The 14,735-nt window shown below is 36.5% G+C and overlaps 1 protein-coding gene across 1 annotated transcript; it reads right to left on the bottom strand.

Moving 5' to 3' along the window:
- serinc2l (serine incorporator 2, like) lies at nt 1-11,853 on the bottom strand. The gene is made up of 10 exons (XM_059339177.1): nt 11,716-11,853; nt 8,803-8,964; nt 8,452-8,639; nt 8,268-8,347; nt 7,986-8,123; nt 6,949-7,118; nt 6,768-6,858; nt 5,090-5,240; nt 4,126-4,335; nt 1-2,236 (listed from the first exon to the last, which is right to left on the bottom strand). Exons 1-10 carry the CDS (start codon nt 11,752-11,754, stop codon nt 2,098-2,100), a joined length of 1,368 nt encoding a protein of 455 aa, XP_059195160.1. The 5' UTR covers nt 11,755-11,853; the 3' UTR covers nt 1-2,097.
- Nucleotides 11,854-14,735: the final 2,882 nt, after the last annotated feature.

The following is a 14,735-nucleotide window of genomic DNA, read 5'->3' on the forward strand; positions in this document are numbered from 1 at the left end:
TAACAGTGAGTGACAGATTTCCAGCTTTATTTTTAGAAAAACAGTTTATACATTAATTACAATATTTATTAATTTCATAGGCCTATGCCTCATTGGCATGCAATGACTGACTCACCACAATGTAAGGCAAGGCGTTGACAAGCACATGTCAGCATTAGTGTTCTGAAACTCAGGACTACAAAAAGGCACTTTATAGTGTTTTTGAAATATTACATGTCAAACCTAACATTGGCAATTCTTCTTAAATAATCCCTCAGTCATTATCAGAGGATAATGGTGAATGTACAATACCTTTGACAATGTTTGATAAAGAAAATTACAATTAAAAAATATTAATACACCTTGAAAATCCATTCACAATACTCATATGCAGCCAGAGGAAGAGGAAATCTGATTCATATGTGTGGGGATTGAAAATGTTAAGGACATAACATAAAATCTTATTTTCAGGATTGTACCAAAACATTTTTTTTTTCACAAGTACAAAACATACAGGTCTTATTGTAACTTATTCCAGTCATATTGAAGTTGAGGTAACTACTATATAATGCATAAAGTCATTGTACCACCATCACGACCATCAACATACTATGAAAGTCAATACCATTTAACAGCAATTTATCATTTCTGAAATGCGTCATTACACTGCAACAATTTTTAAAAAATCTCTTTTTCTCTCAACTCAATAACAAGCTCTGCGACATTCTGGGAATAATGGCATTCGTGACAGCACAGGTACACTGCAAAAAAAGAAAAGTTGGGTGAACTCAAAATTTCGGTTAAATTTTAAGTTGGACAATTAAACTAAATATAAAGTTTTGTTTTTGAGTTTGCTCAACTCTGAATTTCTCTGGCACGATTGTAACGCCACTATGAACAATTTTGAGTTAGCATTGATATGCTAATGGCTACTCTTGTAGCTGTAACAAGTAGCGCCGCTAGCATCAATTAGCCGCTAGCATTAGCTAGCCGCTAGCTTTCGCTAATGACTGAATTTCACAACAAAGAAATAAGAGTTATCAGAACTATTGTCCCTTGTTGTGAACCCCAACTTAAAGATATAAGTAACAACAACTCACCAACTTGTTTTTGAGCAGACAACTGGCTTCCTTTGTTGTGCTAACTTACATTATTGCCCTAAATGTCAATAATTTATATTTCCATGTTTTGCCAAATTAAATTAAAAATACAAGTTGGCTTTTTTGCAGTGTAGTGTGAAGTTCACGCCATCTCCCCCGAACTGAACCGTACCGCTGCACACCGCATGGTGCTGACTGCTATGGATCAATACATGTCTCCGTGCTGCAAACAGGCTGCTTTACAGGTACAGATTGTTGCTCGTGGCTCTACAAGGCCAAACACAGGCAGACATGGAAAGGCGTAGCACCAGAGATAAATTACCCTACGTTGGAGTAGACGAGGAAGAGCTGAGATTAGACTGGCAGTCTATTAAGACTCTCTGGCTCAAGGTGGTAATGACGTAGATTTGCTTACAGCACAGCAGCAAGTGGGAAACCCTGTTAGAATCTGCAGGGCGTGTCATATTAGTCTTATCTAACTCTCACATTCAACTTACTTTGGGGCTCCCAAAGAGGATTCCCCCTTGTTGCCCCCAGCACTAAAAGAGTCCAGCTAATCAGGGATTCCAGACCTGGCCAATCAGAGAAGTCTGATCTCACAGGCCCTTAAAAGGGAATCTGTTACTGAAATGTCTGAGGTATCAGGAAAGTGCCCTGTTGTTGAGTCTTTGTGGTAGTTTAGACTACATCAGGCAGAAGGTAGGGAGTTGCCTGTGAAGGTGAGTCATTAGCAAAGAAAACAACTTGTCTTAGCCAAAACCATCATCCAAAAAAAAAAAAAAAAAAGCACTTTTATATATCTATAGTGAGAAACAGACTATATAAACATACTTAGAGGAGTAAAACAACATAAGCACAACAACAGCAGAGCAGCAATTAGTTGAAAAAGGATTAAAAATAAATTAAATGTATTTCCTTCATAACATCCTTCAAATTTCCCTTCATAGCATCCTTCACACTGCCTTATACACCAGGCAAGAAAACAAAAAAACAAATACAGCTCAAAGACAAGGCGTACTCAGTTGAAATCCCTATCAGGGAAGATGAACGGGGCGATGAGGGTCCAGAGGTAGAGCCCCAGGCCCAGCCAGCTGGAGCTCATCTTCACCCACACAGCTGGCATGCTGCTCTGCATGTTCTGGGTGGTGGTGTCTGGTCTGAAGGACACAGAGAGAAAACACAGTGTTTAGAAAACTAACTCAACACAACACACAGACTGAAATTTGAAGAATTACTGAAACCCTTTTGGAGTTTTTTATTATTATTATTTTCTTTACAAAAGGATGATTTTTTTCTCCTAAATTGAGCTGATTAAAAAAAAAAAAACACATTTAAACAGAGTTCAAGGAATTGATGACTTTCAACTGAAGTAATACGCCCTCTGCTGGCCAAACTGGAGGCCTACAATGCCTTTGCAACAACTACTGAAAGTTACTGATTTTACATTTTTACACCTTCTCTCTCAGGCTGCTCCAGCTCCGCTGTCATAGGGACAGATACAAAAAATCTTTCCTTCCACATGCCATCACACTGTACAATAACAAATAGTCTGGTTCATTACATACTGTCTATGCACTTTATGTGTTTTTTATGCACACTGTTCATTGCACCTTATTTGTTTCATAGCACCTACATTTTTATACTGTATATTCATATTTATTCTGCACTGGAATTCTTAATACATACTCCTTCTTTAGACACTTTATATTTTATTGTATTTTTATAGATTTTTATATTTTATTGCTTGAAGTATGCCTAGGTTGTTCTTTTTATTTAATTGTCATTGTCTATGTGTGTAATGCTGCTGCTACACTGTATTTTCCCAGCTTGGGATAAATAAAGTATATCTATCTATCTATTTTGGTATCTCAGGAGCATCAAACAGATGAGACCTAATAGAACAATAAGTCAACTAGTTTACTTGTTGTAAAACAATTGGTACTGTACGCACTAGCTTGGTAGCATTAGCCACTGGTCAAAGTAGCACACTGTAGAAAGCTGGAGCAATATTTTTTTCACAATTATCACATGCAAAATGGCAGCAATTGCTGAAAATAATGCTGCAATACTGTTACTGAGTATAATTCTTTGACGTTGTATGATTTACAATAAGAGTTTCCTGTGTTAATGAATTTAAAGCAGTTAGAGGGGGTAAAGGGAATATGATGCCAATTACAGATTCATCTGGGTTTGATCATTGTTGGAAACATATGGAATAGTATGCAACTCAACAAAATATATAACACAGGTTCAATCGTTTTAGGCATTTTAATGTAGAAATGCTACATATTAAACTCTTTACATGCTGTCAGTTTTGGTTATTTGCATATCGTTAGCCTCATTGCATAATTGCCTAAGTCATTTTTTGGCCAAATTGTAATATCTTCCTAACTTTTCTCTCCTACCACTGCTGCATCTTTCTGCCTTACTGCCTATGTTCTCAGCCTATCAGAACACTTGTTAGAGTCCAAAATCACTTTCTGCCTTAGTCATCTCTGTGACTTAGGCATTTTTGCAGCTACATACAAGCCAAACTACATTATTTATATGTAAGAGAAAAATTGCCTTAGCCAGGGCATATTCTGCCCAAGTCACTTTTATCTGTTATGAAATCGATGTGTTTAATTTTTTATGCAAACTTGTTCACACTTCTATTTGAACTTACTGTTACAATATCAATTAAGAATACCAATGGGCTTACTAAAAATTGTGTATTTTCTTGTTTCCCCGAAAACATTCAAATATGACTTAGGCAAATATGCTATGAGGCTAACGATATGTGTCCATCACATATGTATCTATCCACTTTCTTTATTCAACACATTCACAGGAAAAATTCAAATTCAAACACAATCCTTTCTGTTGATCATCATTGACCTTTCAGTCACAGGCCTAATAGACCTGTTTCACAGCAGACATTTTTGCATTTCATAGAAGGAAAATCGCAGCGATGACGTGCCACAACGTCTGCTATGAAAAGGCATATTGTCTAACCTTTGGGGCCCTTTGTTACATGTGTAAGCACCTGTAGGTGAGACATACTTACTGGTACCAGTTGGTGAGGGTCATCATGATGTAGAGAGAAGCCAGGCAGAGGTGGAAGTGGAAAAAGGAGTAGCTGTAAGAGACTTTCTCGTCCTCATCGTCCACGGCCCTGCGTATGCCGTCCTCTCCCACCACGCCCTCTCCACCCGACCCTCCGCCCTCCTCCGTCTGCATCAGCTTGTTCACCTGAGCGTTACTGGATGAACGGATACTAGGGAAGAGACGAGGAGAGACAGTTTTACAAAAACATAAATAATACAAAAAAAACCTTCAAATATACACTACTGGTCAAAAGTTTTAGAACACACCAACTTTTCCAGAATTTAATTGAAAATGATGCAGTTTAATTTCTCTGTGTACTCTGAAATTAATGCACATTTGCAACATTTAAAATTCTTTATTGAGCATGATAGTGTTTTGAAAGTAAAAAAAAAGATTCAAAATCACATTTTATGTTGGACTAAAGGACTAAAAAAAGACACAAAATGACCAAAAAAAGACACAAAATGACAAAAAAAGACACCTAAAGACACAAAATGACAAAAAAAAAGACACAAAATGACCAAAAAAAGACACAAAATGACAAAAAAAGACACCTAAAGACACAAAATGACAAAAAAAAGACACAAAATGACAAAAAAAAGACACAAAATGACTTACAAAGACATGAAAAGAATTTAAAAAATTGACAAAATAGCGCAAGACTCCATAGAGTTAAGTTGTTAACCCATTTCTTGTTCCCTGAAAAAAGGCCTACTTGTATAATTCTGAAATGTACATTATTTTTCAGTTTTGGTTAACCTTACCTTTTTTTATTTACCTCTGGCAGTTCACCACTTACCTTTGTACCCTTTCAAGCTGTTCATTTGACTTGAACTGCTTGAATTTTTAATAAAAAACTGGAAAAATTGGGGTGTTCTAAAACTTTTGACCGGTAGTGTAATTTGTGATGGTGTTAAACCTACCTGGCGTAGAGAGTGCAGAAGAGAAAGATGATCAAACCAACGATCCCCTGAGCGTCCCACCACTGGACCTGTTCTGGGTTGCCGTCACCAGATGGTTCACTGGTGGTGACGTTTGACACGAGACTCAACAGGCTCGGGTTACACTTTCGATCTAAGACATCAGAGCACACACACATTAACCCATTGAAGCCTGGAAAGCAGATACGGTGTTTTTTAGTGTTTGTATAAGCTCTCAAATACTTTTTGAATTTAATTTCTATCTGCTACAGAGGCTGAAAAATCTATTATTTAATAGAAGCGTTGACACTTCTGTTGAATTTCCAGAAAAACTTCAGGTTTTAGGGGCTTATTTAAAAAATCGCCCAGAGGTTTTACAGGCGTTTTAGGCCTCAATGGGTTAAGACATTTTATTACACTATAAAAGGTGATGAAAAATACATCATTACACAGTTCACTCATTACATATTCCTGTATTAATCCTGACAACAACAGCAATAAAACTGTTTTAATTCTTATGTAATTTAAGTCAAATGTTGACACTGAAGATGCACATTAGAAGGATAACAGATGCATTTGAAAATGTGTATATTAATTAAGTCTACCTGTTTTCCAGTTCATAAATATATTACTGCCCCCTCCATTGAAATAAATGTTAAGAGGCTGAAATTGAATTCTGTGTGGGTTGTAGAGGTGCATTTTCAATGTTGTGTGTAACAGAATTAAAATGTTTGCCTTTCTCTTGGAAAAGGCAGATCACACGACAAGAGACAACAAAGAAGTGCTAACTAAAAAGCGAACAGCAGCACTTTGTTCCTATAACAAGCCATGGAAACTCACCAGTATAATCAAAATGCTGCAGCAGATAATCAGCAAATACATAGAAATCAGTGAGTATAGTCACAACTTAGCATGCAACCAAAAGCTACAGAAAAGAGCTGCAACTAAGGCTCCATTCACACGAGGACGGTCTGAACAGAAGACGCAAAAGTGGCGTCTCTTCTTCACTTTTTATTCCTCGTTTAGACGAGCATTTTCGGGAGGAAATCTGCTGCATACGGTGACACAAAAGTGTGTGAAATTGGATTGTATGCAGCCAGGCGGCATCACTTAAAGCCATAAGAGCATCTTTGGGCATGCAGAAGTTTTCACGCCACACATTTTCATCAGCTACTCCTTCCACAAAGTTCTCCACCATCACTAGATCTCCAGGTCTCGTTCACAGCCGTCTGGCTCGCCTCCGACCAATTGCTGCATCCAGAATGTGATGGAGGTAATTCCAGATCCTTCTCTGTTCACTAATACTATCTGTACAGATCCTGTACATTTGGTGGAAAGACTCCTGTAAGTTTATTAGAGCTGCCAGAGCAGCTTGAAGGTCCGACGCATGGAAATAATCCCACGTTTGTTTACTTCCTGTACTGGAGCATGTATGTGACGTAAACACATACGTGACGTGAGCAGATCAGATCAGAGTTTTGTGTCTTGTCAGTGTAGACGACACGCTACGGAGGAGCAGATTCAACTTTTCCACTTTGGAAGGTGGTTTCAGATTTTTGCGTCTTTAAGCCCCCAAAACGCCGTCACCGTCCAAACGAAAGGCACTTCCGATAAAATATTTTGTCGTTTTTACCCGCAAGCGTCCTCGTGTGAACAGGGCCTTAGACAACAGGAGACTCACTTGGATTGTTGGTCATTGCAGACCAAGTGACATACATGGTGTAGAGGGAGATGAGTGAAGCCTGGAGCAAACCGGAGTGTGGCTGGGCTTCCTGGAACAAAGAGAACAAACATACACCAAATGTATTTTTAAACACATTTGCATCAGTATCGACAGGGCTTTAGACTGGTCCACACTGTACCTGTATCTTGGGCAGGATGGAGACGATGGAGATGATGACACAGAAGATAAGGTTGAGACTGATGAAGACCTTATGCTCTGTGCAGTCGTCCGGTTGTGTGTAGTAAACGTAGAAAAGCACCACAGCCGTGATAGCCAGCGCGTAGTGGAGGAAGGTGAAGGACAGCAGGCCTGGAATATACATGGACAGACATTACCATGAATGTCTTAAAAACAAAAATACTTCACTAAGGCCCTTAATCATCCATGTAACCCAGACCTGTTCACCGTGTTGTTTGGAGTGGCTAATCCAGATAGTGTAAAAAGTAGTTATGAAGCTAAGGCTATCTCCCTTTCAACATTGTTAGCCAGAAAGTTAATTCTACAAACTTGGAAATCTGAAAGGGCTCCTACATTTGAAATGTGGTTGAGAGAGCTGAGAAATGTATTACACTTGGAGAAAATCAGGTACATAATATCTACTAAAGAGGATGTCTTTTTTAAAATATGGAAACCTTGTCTAAAAACTGAATTAGTGTTATTCTGTTATATTATTATATATTTTAGTTATACCCTTGTTTTGTTTGTCTAATGTCAAAAACTCTGTCAAAAAAAACAACAACAAAAAAACATGTATTGTTCTGTGTAGCTCCACCAACTATCTCTAATTTGTATATATAATTTGTTTATATTTTTCTGTTATGAAAACAATTAAAAAAAATACACACAAAAAAAAAATACACATGCTGTGTAAAACGTAATACAATCAGAATGCATCAAATTCAGAACTCAGAGTGAATATTTACAAAATAAACCGAACTTCATCAGATTGAATATTCAATATCTTGTCTTTACACTCTATTCAACTGAAAATGTACTGTTTCTATTTAAGCTTTTTACTGCATTTTGGGATCAGGGTTGTAATAATGTGCTAATGACTTGGACAGCAGAGCAGATCTCTCTAATCTATGAAAATATTTTGTCAAGTAAACACGTTAACATTTTGCAAATATGTAGCATAGCATAACATGACATGTCTTTCTCAAGTGAATTTTGTACCTGCAAACCAGCATTTGTTGTCGCTATTTTCAGCATTTTCTACCCACACCTTGTTCCAGGAATGGGCAAAGTCGATGAGAAGAATAAGCTGGATTAGAATGAAGATGAAGGATCCCACTACTCCAAAGTAAAACCACACTGTGATGGAAAGGAAAGAGACATAGCTGATAAAGTTTGTTAAAACTGTCAATCAGAATAAATATTTCTCCCTGAGAAATGACAGTCAGTGTCTGCTCTAGAATATACAGTATTTTACTGTTTTAAAACAGAGCATGTTAGTACCAGAATGAAAGGTTCCGTCAGGGATGAAAAAAGCTCCCACTGTTATCCCAACCAGGATGAGAAATTTAAAGAACCAGAACCTGGAAAACAGTTGCAAACCCACCATTAGTACAGCAAACGAACGGAAGAATCACATCGATCCATGCCTCAACACATGTCCATGTAAGCCCAATAAAGCACTTACCCATTCTGAATAGCTGCACGTGGGTCTTTGCTGCTACGGACACGAATCATGATGGTGAAGAACAGAAAGAAGAAACAAGTCATGGCGAAGCACATTCGATACACAGACTTGTAGCCCACAATGACGTCACAATTAACCTGGTTTTCAAAACCAGGTATCGAGCTTCCTCCCTGGCAAAATCCTGGGATCTACAAAACAGCAGAAGTTCAGAAGACAAACATGTAAACAAGCTTATCTACAAAGCATTTATTAGAAAGAATACTTCAAAAGCAGTTACAATATTTTGCATCATATTTTAATGCAATAGTGAACACTGTTACGTAATCACAAGAAGAGGAACAGTGATCTTACTTTACGGAGCTGCGTCTCCATTCCAGGAAGGATCATGATGACAGACACCATGGTACCCAGCAGCAGAAAGAAGGAGAAAACCAGCCGTGTGATGGTGGAGTTGTTGGAGGAGGGACAGCAGCCACACAGAAGGCATGGTGCTGAGCCACACAGGCAGGAGGCCTGGGAATGATAGAGTATGTTAAAGGAGTGGGAGGACCAAAACACACAGAGTTAAAGCTTTGAGCAGGACACACTTTTTAAAATATGACAGTCAACTGAACGTAGGAAACCACTTTTGGCAGATTGACAATCATAAATAGGTTTAATAAATAAATAATTAATCGTGGTAAAGAATATCCAATAGTGGATCCAAGTGGATAGCATCACCCACATATTGTCACACTGTTAAAATAATCTTTTTTTTTTGCCTAAATCATCTCCTCATTTTTTTTAATTTTTAAAAAAAATATTTTTATTCACGAATAAACAAAGAAAAGAACAGTGGATTACTTATTAGGAGCCACAATATGAAAACAAAACACTAAAACACAATTCTAGACAACAAAGACTCAAAAACATATTTACAAATTAGACAATGTACACACAAATAACATACAAAGAATAATATAAAGAATAACCACAACAACAAAAATGAAAACAACGATACACAAAGCCACACGGCGAAAAACAGACAGACAAACTGACCAAAATAAATAAATAAATAAATCATCTCCTCATGACGCCGGCCACCTATGGTAAAATCACCTCCATCCTCAGTTGATCAGATCATGATTTTACCCCTTTAAGATCATCACTTCTTTGACAATTTGCCACATTCATAGGCATCAGATAAGAACCCAGCAAAGGAGAGCTAGAGGGAGATTATTTAGTTATCAGTTTAGTTAATCAGTGTTTTATTATTGACACTAATATTGGTAACACTTGGTCATAAACATGACATGGGATGTGTCATGAACATTAATGACACTTTGAAGTAAGATCAATGGTCATGATACTTGTCATGTCATGTGACTCTTAGACACCTTCAAAATAAAGTGTTACCATATCTTACTTAAGTCACAAAGGCATGTTCATGGTCATTTATTTCTCTTAAGTTACATAATTTACACACAGTGTTATTACTATGCTAATAGCCATCCATTGTTACATCCTTTTTAAGTTAAATCAATCAATAAATGTCATATGTTACACTTTTGGTGAAGTTTTTTGTTTCCTGAAAAACTTTTAGTTAGGCGATTATTTTAACAGGGTGACGATATATGACTCATTAGCCTACTCCAGTTTGTCAAGAAATCTAGCTAGTGCGTAGCTGCCCCTTGGCTTTTGTGATGTCAATAATTTGTCTACATTGAGCAAAATAAACAGACTCCAAATTATTTCATCTATCGATACTGACAGTGACTTAGCATGCTTATTTAAACCACCTAAGTAAGGTTACTGTTGTATCGGTCAGACTAGTAAGTAAGTAAGTAAGTAAGTAAACTTTATTTATATAGCACCTTTCACAGACAGTAGTCACAAAGTGCTTCACATAGAAATCATACACATAACATAAAAATGTACATACAAGTTTTAAAAGACCAAAACAACAGCAATTTAAACAACCATAGCAGTCCCGAAACAATTAATCAAAAACTTGTGTTTATCATGAAACCTAAATTATCTAGCTTGGTTGAATGTCCCTAACGTTGGTGCCATTGGCCTATTTTCAAGGCCGAATTAACAGGGCAGTGTGGGCACAAGCAAAACACCTGGTTATCTCTCTCTTATATGTTCAACTGTCCATCAGAGCTGTTGCTCAAAAATTAATTTTGAGGTGACAGGGTGATTTCTGTTTAAAACGAGCTGAGGACCAAAATGCTACTTAATTCTAGATTCTTGATTTTTGTTTGTGTCTTGTCTTCCTCTGTGATGGCTCTATCAATTCAATATATTGGATGCTTTGAAAGTGGTTGCTTACTTATTTTTTGGTGTAAATTAAGGACACTTCCTTCCCTTTCTTATTCTATCTTTTTGTACAGTGTCCTTGAGTGCCAAGAAAGGCCCCTTCCAAATAAAATGTATTATTATTATTATTATTATCATTATCTATGTACACCATATGTGAGTGAGTGACCTTGACACCGTGGTGCATTTGTAGTTCTATGAGCGTTTGCACATCTGTACATGAAAAAGCACTTGATGACAGTTAGTTATTGATGTATTTAGTATATTAACTGCATATTACTGTAATTTGAATATTGTTGCCCAGGGTACAGCACAGTGTTAATCTGGCCCTTCCTGGTTTGACATAATAGGCGTTGTTAAATAAATATTGGATGTTTTGAAAGTGGTTGCTTACTTATTTTTTTGTGTAAATGAAGGACACTTCCTTCCCTTTCTTATTCTATCTTTTTGTACAGTGTCCTCGAGTGCCAAGAAAGGCACCTTTCAAATAAAATGTATTATTATTATTATTATCATTATCTATGTACACCATTTGTAGTTCTATGAGCGTTTGCACACCTGTACATGAAAAAGCACTTGATGACAGTTAGTTATTGATGTATTTAGTATATTAACTGCATGTTACTGTAATTTGAATATTGTTGCCCAGGTTACAGCACAGTGTTAATCTGGCCCTTCCTGGTTTGACACTTCCTCTAACACTATTCACACTGCTGATTCACTATCTTGCTAAACCAACTAACAAAATTGTCGATAGCGTTATTTGTCCTGTACAGCAAGTATTTGACGCTTATTTGTGACGTCAGTTAGCGCTTAACTTAACTTGGCTGTTCGTTCGATGTTAGCTAGCTAGCTAACAATAACGTTAGTTTAGCTCAGCTAGCTAACGTTAGAACAACGAGAGTGAGCTAAAGCATTCCGATACTATCTGAGATAATATTCGTGTTGAAATTAGATACTTACACAGCTGGCTAAAGAGCACAACGCCAAACAAGCCCCCATTTTGACATTAAAATGCGGAAATTAGTGGCAGAGTACCGCAGCCCTTCGTTTCGCTGTTTACTCTCAAAACAAACTGTCGGAAGCTGTTCTTCTTCTTCTTCTTCTTCTTCTTTGGAGTTTAATGGCAGTGGATCGGAAGCTGTTCGGTCGCTTTTCAAAATAAAAGTCGTCAGTCATGATTACCTCAGAATACAAGCTTTTCAATATAAAACACCCAAAATGCAGTATGCTGGGCCCTCCAAGAGATGTCAGTAGGATGAAAATAAATGATGGTGATGCTGCATTTTTATGAATGTTTTTTTTTTTATTTGATTTGATTTAAGTTTATTTCGAATATGAAAACAAATAATAATAAAATAAAAAAAGAGTCAGACAAAACATTTAACATGACAGAATACATATTCGAAAAGGAGTGAGAAGAAGTAAAACTTATAAACTCCCACCCCCTCTCCCTAAATATGACAAGTTAACATCCTTGTCTAAACATGTCTTGTATTACATAAACATAAATATAATTTACCTATACAGCGAAATTATACATACATACATACATACACGTGCCCACATTTGGATACATACCCAAACACACGCACACATACGTATGAAAGGAGAAGAAACAACAACACAAGGAAAAGAAACAACAACACAAGGAAAAGAAACAACAACACAAGGAAAAGAAACAACAACACAAGGAAAAGAAACAACAACACAAGGAAAAGAACATAACACAAGGAAAAGAAACAACAACACAAGGAAAAGAACATAACACAAGGAAAAGAAACAACAACACAAGGAAAAGAACATAACACAAGGAAAAGAAACAACAACACAAGGAAAATAAACAACAACAACACAAGGAAAAGAAACAACAACACAAGGAAAAGAAACAACAACACAAGGAAAAGAAACAACAACACAAGGAAAAGAACACAACACAAGGAAAAGAAACAACAACACAAGGAAAAGAACATAACACAAGGAAAAGAAACAACAACACAAGGAAAATAAACAACAACAACACAAGGAAAAGAAACAACAACACAAGGAAAAGAAACAACAACACAAGGAAAAGAAACAACAACACAAGGAAAAGAACACAACACAAGGAAAAGAAACAACAACACAAGGAAAAGAACATAACACAAGGAAAAGAAACAACAACACAAGGAAAAGAACATAACACAAGGAAAAGAAACAACAACACAAGGAAAAGAACATAACACAAGGAAAAGAAACAACAACACAAGGAAAAGAAACAACAACACAAGGAAAAGAACATAACACAAGGAAAAGAAACAACAACACAAGGAAAAGAAACAACAACACAAGGAAAAGAACATAACACAAGGAAAAGAAACAACAACACAAGGAAAAGAAACAACAACACAAGGAAAAGAACACAACACAAGGAAAAGAAACAACAACACAAGGAAAAGAAACAACAACACAAGGAAAAGAAACAACACAAGGAAAAGAAACAACAACACAAGGAAAAGAAACAACAACACAAGGAAAAGAACATAACACAAGGAAAAGAAACAACAACACAAGGAAAAGAAACAACAACACAAGGAAAAGAACATAACACAAGGAAAAGAAACAACAACACAAGGAAAAGAAACAACAACACAAGGAAAAGAAACAACAACACAAGGAAAAGAAACAACAACACAAGGAAAAGAACATAACACAAGGAAAAGAAACAACAACACAAGGAAAAGAACATAACACAAGGAAAAGAAACAACAACACAAGGAAAAGAACATAACACAAGGAAAAGAAACAACAACACAAGGAAAAGAAACAACAACACAAGGAAAAGAACATAACACAAGGAAAAGAAACAACAACACAAGGAAAAGAACATAACACAAGGAAAAGAAACAACAACACAAGGAAAAGAACAACAACACAAAATGACAGCCAGTGTAAAAAGATCAAAATAAATAAACACAGTAACGGCAACCAGTCTCTGAGTTGGTACTGTGTTAAATGTGTCTCTATGTTTTGTGGCACTGTTTATGTCCCCCAATCCAAAATGTTGTGTCTGCAAAGCACAGAGAACAGGACAGGAGGTAAACATGGGGACTTTGAAACCAGCCATCTGTCCTCTGGCTCAGCATCCCTGGAGCTGAATGTCTGTTTAAAAGTACATGGATAGCAAAAGAGAGGCTGTCAGGTGTGGACAGAAGCCTCTTCAAAGCTCCTTCTGTTGGAAGTGCACCTGCACAGCAGGGGGCCAACAATGGTTAGGTTATTAATAGATTCTTTAATATCGACCCTAGAACAAGAAATATGTCAGTACCAGACGCTTCACTTCACATTATTCTTTCTTTAGCAAGTAGGAGTATTGTGAACTAGAAGGCTAATTGAAATTAATCAGCTTGGACATTATTATCAATATACCAAACACTTAGGGTAAAAAAATGTTAACATTTTACTGAGTATTGTTGAAAATGAGCCAACAAGATGTGTTAAACTGGAGTCATATTGCCTTGCACAGATCTCAGCTCGTGTATTGAGGATACGTTTTTTTAATTTTTTTTTTATGCACACTGTTCATTGCACCTTATTTGTTTCATAGCACCAACATTTTTATACTGCATATTCATATTTATTCTGCACTGGAATTCTACTCCTTAATACATACTCCTTCTTTAGACACTTTATTTTTATTTTTACATTACATTTTATTGTATTTTATTGTATTTTTATATTTTATTGCTTGAAGTATGCCAAGGTTGTTCTTTTTATTTAATTATTTAATTGTGGTGTTATTGTCTCTGTGTGTAATGCTGCTGCTACACTGTAATTTCCCAGCTTGGGATAAATAAAGTCTGTCTATCTATCTATCTATCTATCTATCTATCTATCTATCTATCTATCTCTATCTCTCTCTATCTATCTATCTATCTATCTATCTATCTATCTATCTATCTATCTATCTATCTATCTATCTATCTATCTATCTATCTATCTAT

The sequence above is a fragment of the Centropristis striata genome, chromosome 8, assembly GCF_030273125.1.
Source record: "Centropristis striata isolate RG_2023a ecotype Rhode Island chromosome 8, C.striata_1.0, whole genome shotgun sequence".
Classification (NCBI taxonomy): Eukaryota; Metazoa; Chordata; class Actinopteri; order Perciformes; family Serranidae; genus Centropristis; species Centropristis striata.

What these genes read in the sequence shown, in the direction of transcription:
- serinc2l (XM_059339177.1), bottom strand. Translation starts at nt 11,754, where the DNA reads ATGGGGGCTTGTTTGGCGTTGTGCTCTTTAGCCAGCTGT. An exon ending in CCATCCTGCCCAAGATACAG is followed by an intron (nt 6,859 to 6,948) that starts GTACAGTGTGGA and finishes TCTTTGTTCCAG; the next exon opens with GAAGCCCAGCCACACTCCGG. An exon ending in TTCTGCACTCTCTACGCCAG is followed by an intron (nt 4,336 to 5,089) that starts GTAGGTTTAACA and finishes TCTCTTCCCTAG; the next exon opens with TATCCGTTCATCCAGTAACG.